The sequence below is a fragment of the Haliotis rufescens genome, unplaced genomic scaffold (assembly GCF_023055435.1).
Source record: "Haliotis rufescens isolate VD_foot unplaced genomic scaffold, xgHalRufe1.0.p SCAF_30, whole genome shotgun sequence".
In the NCBI taxonomy this organism is placed as follows: Eukaryota; Metazoa; Mollusca; class Gastropoda; order Lepetellida; family Haliotidae; genus Haliotis; species Haliotis rufescens.
In genome coordinates, this window is record NW_025964002.1 from 1693055 (window position 1) to 1707690 (window position 14636).

A 14636-nucleotide genomic window follows, 5' to 3' on the forward strand; every position below is an offset into this window, starting at 1 on the left:
GTTGACCTAAATCCGGTCGGAGTTGTTGACAGTCCGAGTACTTGACACGTGACATGTAAATCACTCTGCGCAGTAGCCGAGAAAACCGCCTTGGAGTCGGAACTGAGGTGCAAACTCCACACACAGACAATCCTCAATGAACTGTGTGAGAGACGATAAAGTGGTGTACCCGAGTTTTGCGATAAAACACGGAACCCCATGGGCGTCGTGCAAAACCCGGGGAGCGCCGAGGAAGAGTCTCTCTCAGGAACGCTGGCGCTAGGGTAGGGTAGAACAGCGTTGATGTCTGCGATGTCGACGAAGTAAACTCTTTGTAAGTGGATGTCGTCGTCGAATCTGATACAGACGCTGTTCACATGACGCTCTGTTTCGATGGAAACCCGCAGGTCATCTCTCCGGAATCATAGCGCTTTAAACGACGGGATTATGGATAACGTCTCAGTGGGCAAGTTGAATCAGACCAACTGTCTATTGGTTGAAATGATTCCACCCAGGAAGTAGAACGATATTTACGATCCCGAAGACCGACGGGAGAGTAGCGAAAGGAGCGGCGACAGTTGTTTCACCATGCTTCTCCGTGTGACGAGTTATGAGACGGCAGCAAGAGAAGAGGGCAGTGGCGCCGGGGAGGCGATTGCCGATGATGCCCCTTAAGCCGCAGTAGAAGATCGGATGGTCGGCTCGTTGATCTGAGCTTGATAAAGCTTGTTGATCTGAAGCTTGTTGAGCGCCGAAGACATCAGAGGATGCGGAGGCGCCGGAGCGCGGAGACATCAGCGGCGCCGGTGGCGCCGAGTCATCGGAGGCGCCGAGTCAACAGCTTGTCATGAACAAGTCATGAAGCTTGTTGAGCGCCGAGTCATCAGAGGCGCCGGTAGCGCCGAGTCATCAGAGGCGCCGGAGGCGCCGTGTCATCAGAGGCGCCGGGAGCGCCGAGACATTGGAGGCGCCGAGTCATCAGAGGCGCCGGGAGCGCCGGGAGCGCCGTGTCATCAGAGGCGCCGGAGGCGCCGTGGGCGCCGTGTCATCAGAGGCGCCGCGTCATCAGAGGCGCCGGGAGCGCCGTGTCATCAGAGGCGCCGGAGGCGCCGGGAGCGCCGGGAGCGCCGTGGGTGCCGTGAGCGCCGTGAGCGCCGTGAGCGCCGTGAGCGCCGTGTCATCAGAGGCGCCGGAGGCGCCGCGTCATCAGAGGCGCCGGAGACATCAGCGTTGACGGTGTTGGAGACCGTGAACGGTCGTATGTCGTGCCAGGGGAGGCAGACTCTACGTTGGGAGCGCTGGAGCCGCCGGTGGAGTAGGAGACCGTGAACGGTCGTATGTCGTGCCAGGGGAGGCAGACTCTACGTTGGGAGCGCTGGAGCCGCCAGTGGAGTAGGAGACCGTGAACGGTCGTATGTCGTGCCATGGGAGGCAGACTCTACGTTGGGAGCGCTGGAGCCGCCAGTGGAGTAGGAGACCGTGAACGGTCGTATGCCGTGCCATGGGAGGCAGACTCTACGTTGGGAGCCGCCGTGAAGCTCCGCTGAGCGCTGCTGCCGTCAACGTAGGTGGGGGTCGACGAGCACGTTGAGCGAGGTGTGTCCTGGATACTCGCATGAGCTGAAGGATCACAGCTACGAATGACTGCAACATCGGCACTGCCTTGTGAAAGTACAGGGCGTCGTACAATCACGGCAGAAAGGGGCGGCCCCGACCAGATTTGTTCCCGCGGAAACAAGTGCAGCGAGGCAGAAAATCTGGAATTTAAGCAAAACATAACTATGTGGCAAAGCCACAAAGTGCGGGAAGCATAATGTGTGGCCAATCACAAAGTATGGGAAGCATAAAGTAACTCAAAAACAGTATATTTTATTAAAGTTTATGAGATAAACAAGTACGCTAAAAGGGAGCGAAAAGGCAAAGCCTTAAGCAAACACGTAACCATGTGGCAAAACCACAGAGTACGGGAGACATAATGTAACTCATAAACTTCGTATTATATTGAAGTTTATGAGAAGAAACAATTACGCTGAGAGGTAGCGAAAAGGCAAGGCTTCAAGCACACCAAAACAACATACATAAATGTAATGTATTACCCAAGCCAAAGAGAGAATTCAAAACGCAGAACACGACATTACGTGGCCACGTGGTGAATGGCCAAAATGGCGGGAAAGAAAACAAAATGGCGGGAACAACATTGCGCCCGTAAATTACTGTGACGTGAGCCACAGACGAGCGATAAACGTTACAATTTACGAATGGGAAGACCCTAAGGTCACGGCCCATATCAGGTAACAATGTAGCAGCATATAATGAATGTAGAAACACGCAAAATATAAAAAACAAATAATAAGCTTTAATTTCCACAAGGGATACAAAGTACATCCGTCCGTGGAGGTGACAAAGCAGTTATGTCTTTTTGTGTGACGTCATGACTTCCGGGTCACGTGCCGACTGTGAGAGGGCGCTGCCTCCTGGGCTGGTTGGGACAACTTTCTTCAGCAGCTGGATCTCACACAGTTCGTCTCTCTGTCAAACATATCAGTAAATGCAATACGGAGTAATGCAGGATAAGTTAAAAAATTGACCCATTGTATTTGAAAATGGGGGCCTTTGTTCAAATTTAGGGGCTAAAAGCACAAGGCCCCACCCTAGAATTACCCCTGAAACTACTAACCTCTTTGACAAATGCTGGGAGATTCATCAGCTCCATTGATACAGTCATTACGGCCATTGCACTGATACTGTGGACTGAGACAGACTCTGGTGCCCGTGTGAATGTCATAGCACATCATGGACGGTGCGGGACAGTGGGGGCTGGGTGTTGTTGCTGAAACACAGACATAGCACATCATGGACAGTGCGGCACAGTGGGGGCTAGGTGTTGTTGCTGAAACACAGACATAGCACATCATGGACGGTGCGGCACAGTGGGGGCTAGGTGTTGTTGCTGAAACACAGACATAGCACATCATGGACGGTGCGGCACAGTGGGGGCTAGGTGTTGTTGCTGAAACACAGACATAGCACATCATGGACAGTGCAGCACAGTGGGGGCTAGGTGTTGTTGCTGAAACACAGACATAGCACATCATGGACGGTGTGGCACAGTGCGGGCTAGATGTTGTTGCTGAAACACAGACATAGCACATCATGGACGGTGCAGCACAGTGGGGGCTAGATGTTGTTGCTGAAACACAGACATAGCACATCATGGACGGTGCGGCACAGTGGGGGCTAGGTGTTGTTGCTGAAACACAGACATAGCACATCATGGACAGTGCAGCACAGTGGGGGCTAGATGTTGTTGCTGAAACACAGACATAGCACATCATGGACGGTGCGGCACAGTGGGGGCTAGATGTTGTTGCTGAAACACAGACATAGCACATCATGGACGGTGTGGCACAGTGGGCGCTGGATGTTGTCCTATATCAGTAGGTAATATCATTTCTGTAATAATCTGCCTAAATAGGATATCTTCCTACACCCTGTTCCTATATCAGTATGTGATATCATTTCTGTAATAACCTGCTTCTATATGCTATCTTCCTACACCCTGCTACATCCTCCCCAATCAGCCCACGGGTCCTGTGACGTACTCTGCCCTGGAATACAGTCAGGGCCGAAGTGTGAGTAGTAAACACCTGACTCTGAGAGAGTACTCACTTCGTGGACAAAGGGAGTGGGACTCGTCTACCCTGGTGAGACAGTCTTGCTTCCCATCACACTGGTACTGACGGCTCAAACATATCTGTTGACCCGTGTGGACGTCACGACACACGATCGACGGATGGAAGCACGTCGGGGCAGGCGTGGCTGTAACACAGATGTGTAGGATAGCACAATGGCAGTAAGAACTGGAGTTGCTGGGATACAGTACCTGTATCACAGTACATGAATGTCATGCTTGTTTTTTTTTGGTTGGTTAACGCCGCACTCAGCAATATTCCAGCTATATGACGGCAGTCTGTAAATAATCGAGTCTGGACCAGACAATCCAGTGATTGACATCATGAGCATTGATCCAGCAATTGGGATATGATGACATGCATCAACCAAGTCAGCAAGCCTGACCCCCTGATCCTGTTAGTTGCTTCTTACAACAAACATAGTTGCCTTTTACGGGAGGCATGGGTGGATGAAGACCTATTCTACCCTGGATCTTCACGGGTCACAAAAGCGAGATGACACAGGACACACTGTTACAAACTAGCAGCTCACTTCTCACAACGGTAACTCTAGCATGCAACACCTACTTGTGACACAGGAGGCCTCGTCGCTGTTATCGCCACACTCATTGCGTCCATTACACCACCAGTCCTTGAAGATACACTTGGTGTTGCTGCATCGCCTTAGACCCGAACCGCACGGCGTATACTGGGGCACCTTCCCTGCAACAAAAGTCACTCGGCTTACACAACATCCAGTGTTTTGGCTGGGTTTTACTAAATTTTGCCAGTTAGGTTCCTTTCAACTTTTGCATTGTCGTATGAAAATCATGACTCTCCCAACTTAGAATAGATGGCACGTGGTCCTGTGCACAACACACAGGTCACAAATCAGGAAAAGTTAACCAACGTCGGGCGCGGAGAGTCCTTGGATGGGTGACCGCATTAGGCAGGGTTTCTAGGGCTTCGGTCCTGCCCCACACTGAAACACATGTAACACATGTGGTGTCTCTTTAGGCAAGTGATCCTTCTCGGGCCTTACAGGCTCCCCAGGGAGCTGAGAATGGAGTGCACACTGCTCCATTGGCCGGGGTAATAATAGTGTAGCGCTATGAGCATCCACTTGGTGAATGGAGTTTGGTGCATTATACATGCACACATTATTGTCATTATATTTCCTCACCCACAATATACTTGAGGGCAAAGTTGTTGTTCTCCACTTGTTGAGTGCTGAAGAAGATACACAAATGTCCTCCCTTCCCCGTGGCGATGTAGGTGAGCTGCGACGATCGGCAATACCTCGTCTGTGACACTGGGCCTATCTCTACAAAGTTTTTACTACAGCTGTCATCTGGGCTGCTGTCGATGTTCAAGGATTCGAAGCTGGATAAAAATACATTAATAAATGAAGGTCTTAACCGTGAGTTAACATTGCTTAACAGTGAGTTAACATTGCTTAACAGTGAGTTAACATTGCTTAACAGTAAGTTAACATTGCTTAACAGTGAGTTAACATTGCTTAACAGTGAGTTAACATTGCTTAACAGTGAGTTAACATTGCTGAACAGTAAGTTAACATTGCTTAACAGTGAGTTAACATTGCTTAACAGTGAGTTAACATTGCTTAACAGTGAGTCAACAGTGAGTTAACATTGCTTAACAGTGAGTTAACATTGCTTAACAGTGAGTTAACATTGCTTAACAGTGAGTTAACATTGCTTAACAGTGAGTTAACATTGCTTAACAGTAAGTTAACATTGCTTAACAGTGAGTTAATATTGCTTAACAGTGAGTTGACATTGCTTAACAGTAAGTTAACATTGCTTAACAATAAGTTAACATTGCTTAACAGTGAGTTAAGATTGCTTAACAGTGAGTTAACATTGCTTAACAGTAAGTTAACATTGCTTAACAGTGAGTTAATATTGCTTAACAGTGAGTTGACATTGTCACCTGATGATGTAGTTATAACATGATAGTGATGTAGTTATTATCTGATGATGCAGTTACTACCTGATAGTGAAGTTATAACATGATAGTGATGCAATGATGATCTGATAGTGAAGTAGTTATTATCTGATGATGCAGTTATTACCTGACAGTGATGCAGTTATTACCTGATGATGCAGTTATTACCCGATAGTGATGTAGTTATTACCTGATAGTGATGCAGTTATTACCTGATACATGTGATAGTGATGCAGTTATTACCTGATAGTGATGTAGTTATTACCTGATCATGCTGATAGTGAAGTAGTTATTATCTGATGATGCAGTTATTACCTGACAGTGATGTAGTTATTACTTGATAGTGATGTGGTTATTACCTGATAGTGATGTAGTTATTACCTGATGATGCAGTTACTACCTGATAGTGATGTAGTTATTACCTGATAGTGATGCAGTTATTACCTGATAGTGATGTAGTTATTACCTTATGGTGCAGTTATTACCTGATAGTGATGTAGTTATTACTGATAGTGATGTAGTTATTACCTGATGATGCAGTTATTGCCTGATACATGTGATAGTGATGCAGTTATTACCTGATAGTGATGTAGTTATTACCTGATCTAATAGTGATGCAGTTATTACCTGATAGCGATGTAGTTATTACCTAATAGTGATGCAGTTATTACCTGATAGCGATGCAGTTATTACCTAATAGTGATGCAGTTATTACCTGATAGTGATGGTGGCGTTCTCTGGGGCCTGTATGAACCAGTATTTACAGTACACGCTCGGGTACACCAGCATCCTCGTGCTCCGTATCTCCCCGCTCGGCTCTGTCACCACCTCCTTGGAGCACGCTGTACACAGCAATCAGTAGGATGACACCGGAGCTCCACAAACTTTATAATGTTTCTGATGTGGCATAATCTTTTACAGAATACTCTAATTACACACATTGTTTCACAACTAAAACCTAATGAATTGAAGTGCCTTGGTGGACAGCCCCCTAGACCAGTACAACATGTTGTGGTGTTCATGTTTACAGGAGTTGAGTTTATATACGACAAGTGGAACATTGTGGTGAGGATTGCCAAAGGTAACTAAGCTTTGTGATATCCAATTTCTTCAATTTCCTGAACCTACGAATTCAACGGTAAACCTAAAAAACATGACATGTATTTGATTACCCGACAACCATAATTTAATATGCCTTGTGTCCAGCACTGTCCAGTGGTATTCCCTCACAGTGACAAAATGAAACTATGTACCACACTTTACAGCAGTTCTCCTGCTTACCCTGTAGTTGCAGGGCCTTTAAATAATATAGAAAAGATAAAAGTTTACCTTCCTACCCACCCATCCACCCACCTACCCATCCATCTGACCACCTACCCACCCATCCACCACTCTACCCATCCACCCGGCCACCCACACACCTACCTGTTGTAAGTGTATGTTAGGGTATGGGAGTTACGACAGTCTTAACTTTTATATCACTTTCCACCCAGTCCCTGAGACTGACCACTGGTTCCTAAATTAGCCGCCTCTTATGACTTTGACTAGTCTCTTTGACTATGACTAGTCCTTTTGACTATGACTAGACTATGACTAGTCATAAGAGGCAGCTAATTTAGCGGTGGGGTGCTGGGGACACACAGGCCTAAGAAGATTGTAACTCCAATACATAACAGACATACAACAATTGTAGCACTACGATTGCTTTGTGTTACCTGAATATTAAGAGTGAGTGAGCTGGGTTTGATGCCGATTTTAACAGAATGACAGTTATATCACGGCGTGTCAGCTTAATGTGGGAGGAAAGCCCGAAGTGATGCAGGTCTTAGACGTTTACCACTTCGGTGAAACTCCTGGTAGCACAGGTATGGTGCTGACAAACCTAGAAACATAATCGGGGCGAACCAGGATTCGAACCCACAATCATAGGTTTCTGTCCAAGGGATGCAACTCTGCACAGCGAATCGCGGTGCCTGAGATGACTGGGCCCCCTGAATTAAGAGGTAACACTAAACAACGTATAAACAGTGCTAGTTGGTCTGTTCCACTTACCATGCTTGCTGGCGTGAGTTGTCCCCAGCCCAGCACAGAGCAGCGCACCTGGAGAAGAGAACAAAGCATGTTACAACCAGCATCTTTCATCATCACCATAGGTACTGGAGCTCACGTACCTGGATGACATGTTTGTTTGTTGTTTAACACCGCACTCAGCAATATTCCAGCAATATGACGGTGGTCTGTAAAATAAATTGGAGTCTGGACCAGACAATCCAACGATTGATATCATGAGCATCGATCCATACAATTAGAATATGATGACATGCATCAACCAAGTCAGTTAGTCACCTCTTACGACAAGCAAGGGTTGCTGAAGACCTATTCTCTGCCTGCATCTGCACAGGTAAAAATAAACGTGATAAACGTGATGGAGTGATGGTGAGCATGGCCATGTCTACAAACTCCACGAATCTACCTCGCCTACCCACAGTGTTTGAAACATGGTCTGGCCATCTTATCATAGTGAGTGAGTGAGTTTGATTTTACGCCGCTTTCAGCAACATTCCAGCAATATCATGGCAGGGGTTACTAGAAATAGGCTTCATACATTGTACCCATGATAAGAATCATCTGTCTTCGGCGTGACAAGCAAACGCTTTTACCACTAGGTTACCCGACCATCCTTGTCAAGATAAATTCACCCCGTATTGCAGTGGTAACACTGAGTATGAGGGCTGCAACATCCCAAGCACGGTGAGGTGACACCATGACTTAGTGGAATCAGTCTTCAAGTTAGTGGGACACTCTCCTTTCTGGCAACCAGTGTCTACATTGAGTACATCATATTCATCTTAACGCTTAAGTGAGAGAGTTAAACTTTAGAGTCACATCAGCAATATTTTTCCTCCTGAAGTCCCCTCGCCATGCAAGGGGCCAGTGTTTGACATAAGTTTAAAATCCAAAAAAGACAGTCAGACAGGTGACCCATAAATGTTGCCTGCCCATCTTCAAAGTTACCTGTCTGCATTCAGACATTGTAAAGATTGAAAAATTGTAACAGCCTAAAGAACAAAAAAAGAGACCAATTGTGTCTTGATTCAGCTGAAATAATGCAAAGAATTACTTGACAATCTACAAAGAGTAATCATAAAACTGAACATGTAAGCATGGTAAGTAGTCTTCAGATTATCCGCCAGACAGTCCTCTGACAGTGGAGGAAACATTCATGCAGTCCGACAGCCATAGGAGGCAGGGTGAGTGAGTGAGTGAGTGAGTATGGTTTTACGCCGCTTTTAGCAATATTCCAGCAATATCACGGCGGGGTACACCAGAAATGGGCTTCACACATTGTACCCATTTCAGGAATCGAACCCAGGTCTTCGGCGTGACGAGCGAACGCTTTAACCACTAGGCTACCCGACCGCCCACATAGGGGGCAGGGCAGGCAGTTATTTCAGACACTGCAAGAGGCTGACAATACCTCATGGACTACGATAAGTTCAACTGTGGACCCCATCATCATGGTCGCTGTACTTGTAAACTCAGCTAATGCCCTAGAAAATAAGTTACTGTGATGCCTTAACTCAGTGGTAATAATACACTTGTCCACAAACTATAAGGAATATCCATGAACACCATTAATTACGAATTCCAATTGTGTGGATCGATGCTCATGATGTCAATCACTGGATTGTCTCGTCCAGACTCAATTATTTACAGACCACAATCATATAGACGGAATATTGCTGAGTGTGGCGTTAAACAACAAACAAACAAACAAACTATTAATTTCCCAATCCCAACTGTGTAGCCTAGTTGCTATGTGACCATGTGGACAACATCCTGCATTATCACAGACTTGTAGACATATGATGTGAAAATATCACATAATCGGCATTTGGAGGTTTTCACTTAGGATTAGCAGATAAGTTTATCTTTCATTGAAACAAGCCTGGAAGCATCAAACAGCTCATCTTTGAACTCGGCCCACTACAGCTCAGCATGAAACAGATTTTCATGTTAAACACACCCACTCTTCAATTCAACACTTCCTGTTCACAAACATGCAGAGCAAATTCTTGATTGTATACACGATAAAGCTGAACAACCTGTGACCACATGACGTCCTGTTCAACAGTGTGTGTCAGCGTGTGCTCTCCCTGGTAACCATGTCACCATGTTCAGTGGAGCATAGCCTCGGACAACCACATCAAGGTCACAAGGTGGAAGTCACCATGTTCAGTGGAGCATAGCCTCGGACAACCACATCAAGGTGGAAGTCACCATGTTCAGTGGAGCATAGCCTCGGACAACCATATCAAGATGGAAGTCACCATGTTCAGGGGAGCATAGCCTCGGACAACCACATCAAGGTGGAAGTCACCATGTTCAGTGGAGCATAGCCTCGGACAACCACATCAAGGAGGAAGTCACCATGTTCAGTGGAGCATAGCCTCGGACAACCACATCAAGGTGGAAGTCACCATGTTCAGTGGAGCATAGCCTCTGACAACCACATCAAGGTGGAAGTCACCATGTTCAGTGAAGCATAGCCTCGGACAACCACATCAAGGTGGAAGTCACCATGTTCAGTGGAGCATAGCCTCGGACAACCACATCAAGGTGGAAGTCACCATGTTCAGTGGAGCATAGCCTCGGACAACCATATCAAGATGGAAGTCACCATGTTCAGGGGAGCATAGCCTCGGACAACCACATCAAGGTGGAAGTCACCATGTTCAGTGGAGCATAGCCTCGGACAACCACATCAAGGAGGAAGTCACCATGTTCAGTGGAGCATAACCTCGGACAACCACATCAAGGTGGAAGTCACCATGTTCAGTGGAGCATAGCCTCTGACAACCACATCAAGGTGGAAGTCACCATGTTCAGTGGAGCATAGCCTCGGACAACCACATCAAGGTGGAAGTCACCATGTTCAGTGGAGCATAGCCTCGGACAACCACATCAAGGTGGAAGTCACCATGTTCAGTGGAGCATAGCCTCGGACAACCACATCAAGGAGGAAGTCACCATGTTCAGGGGAGCATAGCCTCGGACAACCACATCAAGGTGGAAGTCACCATGTTCAGTGGAGCATAGCCTCGGACAACCACATCAAGGTGGAAGTCACCATGTTCAGTGGAGCATAGCCTCGGACAACCACATCAAGGTGGAAGTCACCATGTTCAGTGGAGCATAGCCTCGGACAACCACATCAAGGAGGAAGTCACCATGTTCAGTGGAGCATAGCCTCGGACAACCACATCAAGGTGGAAGTCACCATGTTCAGTGGAGCATAGCCTCGGACAACCACATCAAGGTGGAAGTCACCATGTTCAGTGGAGCATAGCCTCGGACAACCACATCAAGGTGGAAGTCACCATGTTCAGTGGAGCATAGCCTCGGACAACCACATCAAGGAGGAAGTCACCATGTTCAGGGGAGCATAGCCTCGGACAACCACATCAAGGAGGAAGGAGGAAGTCACCATGTTCAGTGGAACATAGCCTCTGACAACCACATCAAGGAGGAAGTCACCATGTTCACTGGAGCATAGCCTCTGACAACCACATCAAGGAGGAAGTCTCCAGTTGTAAATAATAATTTGCACATCATAAGTTGGCACAATACAACAGAAGGATCTCAGGGTTGACAGGGGGCCTTGTCTGTGATTATGGAAGATTATGTGTGGTTGCTTCGTGGGGACCTGACTGATTGATCTCTGATTGTTTCAAAAATCAGAACACAAAGAGTCATGACGATAACTAATACTAAGCAGACAACTTTGATCACCACAACACCTTCCACTGGCTTATGCTGATATGTTGTTGTTGTTTGTTGTTTAACGCCGCACTCAGCAAAATTCCAGCTACATGTATATGATGGAGGTCGGTAAATAATCGAGTTTGGACCAGACAATCCAGTGATGGACATTATGAGCATCGATCTATGCAATTCGGATACGATGACATGCATCAACCAAGTCTGCGAGTCTGACCACCCGATCCCGTTAGTCGCCTCTTGCAACAAGCATAGTAGCCTTTTACAACAAGCATGCGGACATGTGTGTGTATCACAACTGGCAAAGTCCCGTGTTCAGACATTGCTAGCCCTAGGATGGAGATGATCCCCAAGTCTACCCTGTCACTGATAACAGTCCCCATGGCCTGTTGTCACAGCGGCTGGGAGACTCACTGGACCATGACGGCTCACACATCAGCATGACACACACTTCTAAACATAGACTGCACTGACGACTGGTTGTCAGTTGTCACCTGATCTGCTATTCTCTACAGGTGTGTCAGTGATTTTGCAGGAGACAAATGACATCAGGAAATTTTAACGACTTTATCAACCTTTGACAGGACATTCTTCCATATCATTACCAAACTAATACCTGTAATATATTTTGTATGACAAACCCAAATCAGGACACAGAAAATGAATCGATCTGAACGTTGAGTTGTTCAAGATTCTGATTAAATGGCAGCCAATGCAGCCTGTAGGCAAACAAAAGTCCATAACCTAGAGTTGAAGTGTTATTTAGTGAGTTCAAATAGTACTCAAGCCACAATAGAAGTCTGTCCACCACCATGACTAGGTCACGGTGACCTCCACTGTACTACATAGATAACACAACAATCTTTGCAAGCTGCATGGGTTATAACCAGAGTACAACTTGTTGCTGGCTGCAGCAATTGATGGAGCGTGTATACCGCGGTACAGGGTATATGACTAACAGAGCTGTTCATTACGGTAAAGTCGACACAATTTATGGATAACAACTTCCTCATTTACTGTAAAGGTGATGTTTCTGTATGGGTCCTTATACCATTGTCAAGCAAGGCCTAGGACCTATACCGAAATCTTGCCTTTACAGTATTAAAGAAGTTGTTATCCATAAATTGTGTCTACTTAGTCATCCGTCAACTTCCAAGTAATGCCTATAAAACAATTCAAGTTGCTAATTATGATTTAATTTAGATGGATTGGAGCTAAGTTTAGTGATATATTGTAATGCCAGTTTTATGCATCTCAAACTAAGACAGTGTCACGTTCTCACATCTCTATTCACTGCAGGAGAGTTCATGCATCTAATGCCTGCATTCAATCAGTAAACAAAAATACAAGTAAATACAGGAAATATGTATATAACCGGCCATGATGGGCTACCTAAACTATTTTTTTAATGCAAAATTATGCTTATTTGCGTGCAAGCAACTTAAAACTGATTGGATAATGGGGAAAGTATTTGCTTCACACATACACACTATTTATTTGTGCTCTGACACATTTATAGATATATATGTATAACAGTGCTCTGACACACTTATAGATATATAACAGTGCTCTGACACACAGATAGATATATATGTATAACAGTGCTCTCACACACTTATAGATATATAACCGTGCTCTGACGCACCGAGATATATATGTATAACAGTGCTCTGATACACTTATAGATATATAACCATGTTCTGATACACTTATAGATATATATGTATAACAGTGCTCTGACACTTATAGATATATAACCGTGCTCTGATACACTTATAGATATATATGTATAACAGTGCTCTGATACACTTATAGATATATAACAGTGCTCTGATACACTTATAGATATATATGTATAACCGTGCTCTGATACACTTATAGATATATAACCGTGCTTTGATACACTTATAGATATATATGTATAACAGTGCTCTGATACACTTATAGATATATAACCGTGCTCTGATACACTTATAGATATATATGTATAACAGTGCTCTGACACTTATAGATATATATGTATAACAGTGCTCTGATACACTTATAGATATATAACCGTGCTCTGATACACTTATAGATATATATGTATAACAGTGCTCTGATACACTTATAGATATATAACCGTGCTCTGATACACTTATAGATATATATGTATAACAGTGCTCTGACACTTATAGATATATACCGGTAACCATGCTCTGACACACTTACAGATATCTATGTATAACAGTGCTCTGACACTTATAGATATATATGTATAACAGTGCTCTGATACACTTATAGATATATATGTATAACAGTGCTCTGACACTTATAGATATATACCGGTAACCATGCTCTGACACACTTACAGATATATAACCGTGCTCTGACACACTTATAGATATATATGTATAACAGTGCTCTGACACTTATAGATATATACCGGTAACCATGCTCTGACACACTTACAGATATATAACAGTGCTCTGACACACTTACAGATATATATGTATAACAGTGCTCTGACACACTTATAGATATATACCGGTAACCATGCTCTGACACACTTACAGATATCTATGTAGAACAGTGCTCTGACACACTTATAGATATATACCGGTAACCATGCTCTGACACACTTACAGATATCTATGTAGAACTGTGCTCTGACACACTTATAGATATATATGTATAACAGTGCTCTGATACACTTATAGATATATATGTATAACAGTGCTCTGAAACACTTATAGATATATAACCGTGCTCTGATACACTTATAGATATATATGTATAACAGTGCTCTGATACACTTATAGATATATAACCGTGCTCTGATACACTTATAGATATATATGTATAACAGTGCTCTGACACTTATAGATATATACCGGTAACCATGCTCTGACACACTTACAGATATATATGTATAACAGTGCTCTGACACACTTACAGATATCTATGTAGAACAGTGCTCTGACACACTTATAGATATATATGTATAACAGTGCTCTGACACTTATAGATATATACCGGTAACCATGCTCTGACACACTTACAGATATCTATGTAGAACAGTGCACAACCAGTGGGGTTGAGTAAAGTGTCTATATTGTCTGGTTGAACTGCCTGGTGTGTAACGCCATGCTACCAATATACACTTAAGTAGGGACATGGTGGTGTGGGGTAACCATGGCAACTAATTGGTAAAGCCATTCATGCAGCAAATAACCTAACATAGTGGAGGCATCAAGG

The 14636-nt window shown here is 44.8% G+C and overlaps 1 protein-coding gene across 2 annotated transcripts in view; it reads right to left on the reverse strand.

The window, feature by feature from the left end:
* LOC124152228 (low-density lipoprotein receptor-related protein 12-like) overlaps positions 1–14636 on the reverse strand; it is a 35747-nt gene that overhangs the window by 17796 nt on the left and 3315 nt on the right. Inside the window, exons 2-7 of one of the 2 annotated variants that reach the window (XM_048380402.1) lie at positions 7671–7718; positions 6334–6460; positions 4834–5033; positions 4239–4373; positions 3649–3798; positions 2657–2809 (exon numbers count right to left, since the gene is read on the reverse strand). In XM_048380402.1, coding sequence (XP_048236359.1) covers positions 2657–2809; positions 3649–3798; positions 4239–4373; positions 4834–5033; positions 6334–6460; positions 7671–7718 — 813 coding nt within the window. The remainder of the gene's footprint in view (positions 1–2656; positions 2810–3648; positions 3799–4238; positions 4374–4833; positions 5034–6333; positions 6461–7670; positions 7719–14636) is intronic. The other variant, XM_048380403.1, reaches the window with a different exon arrangement.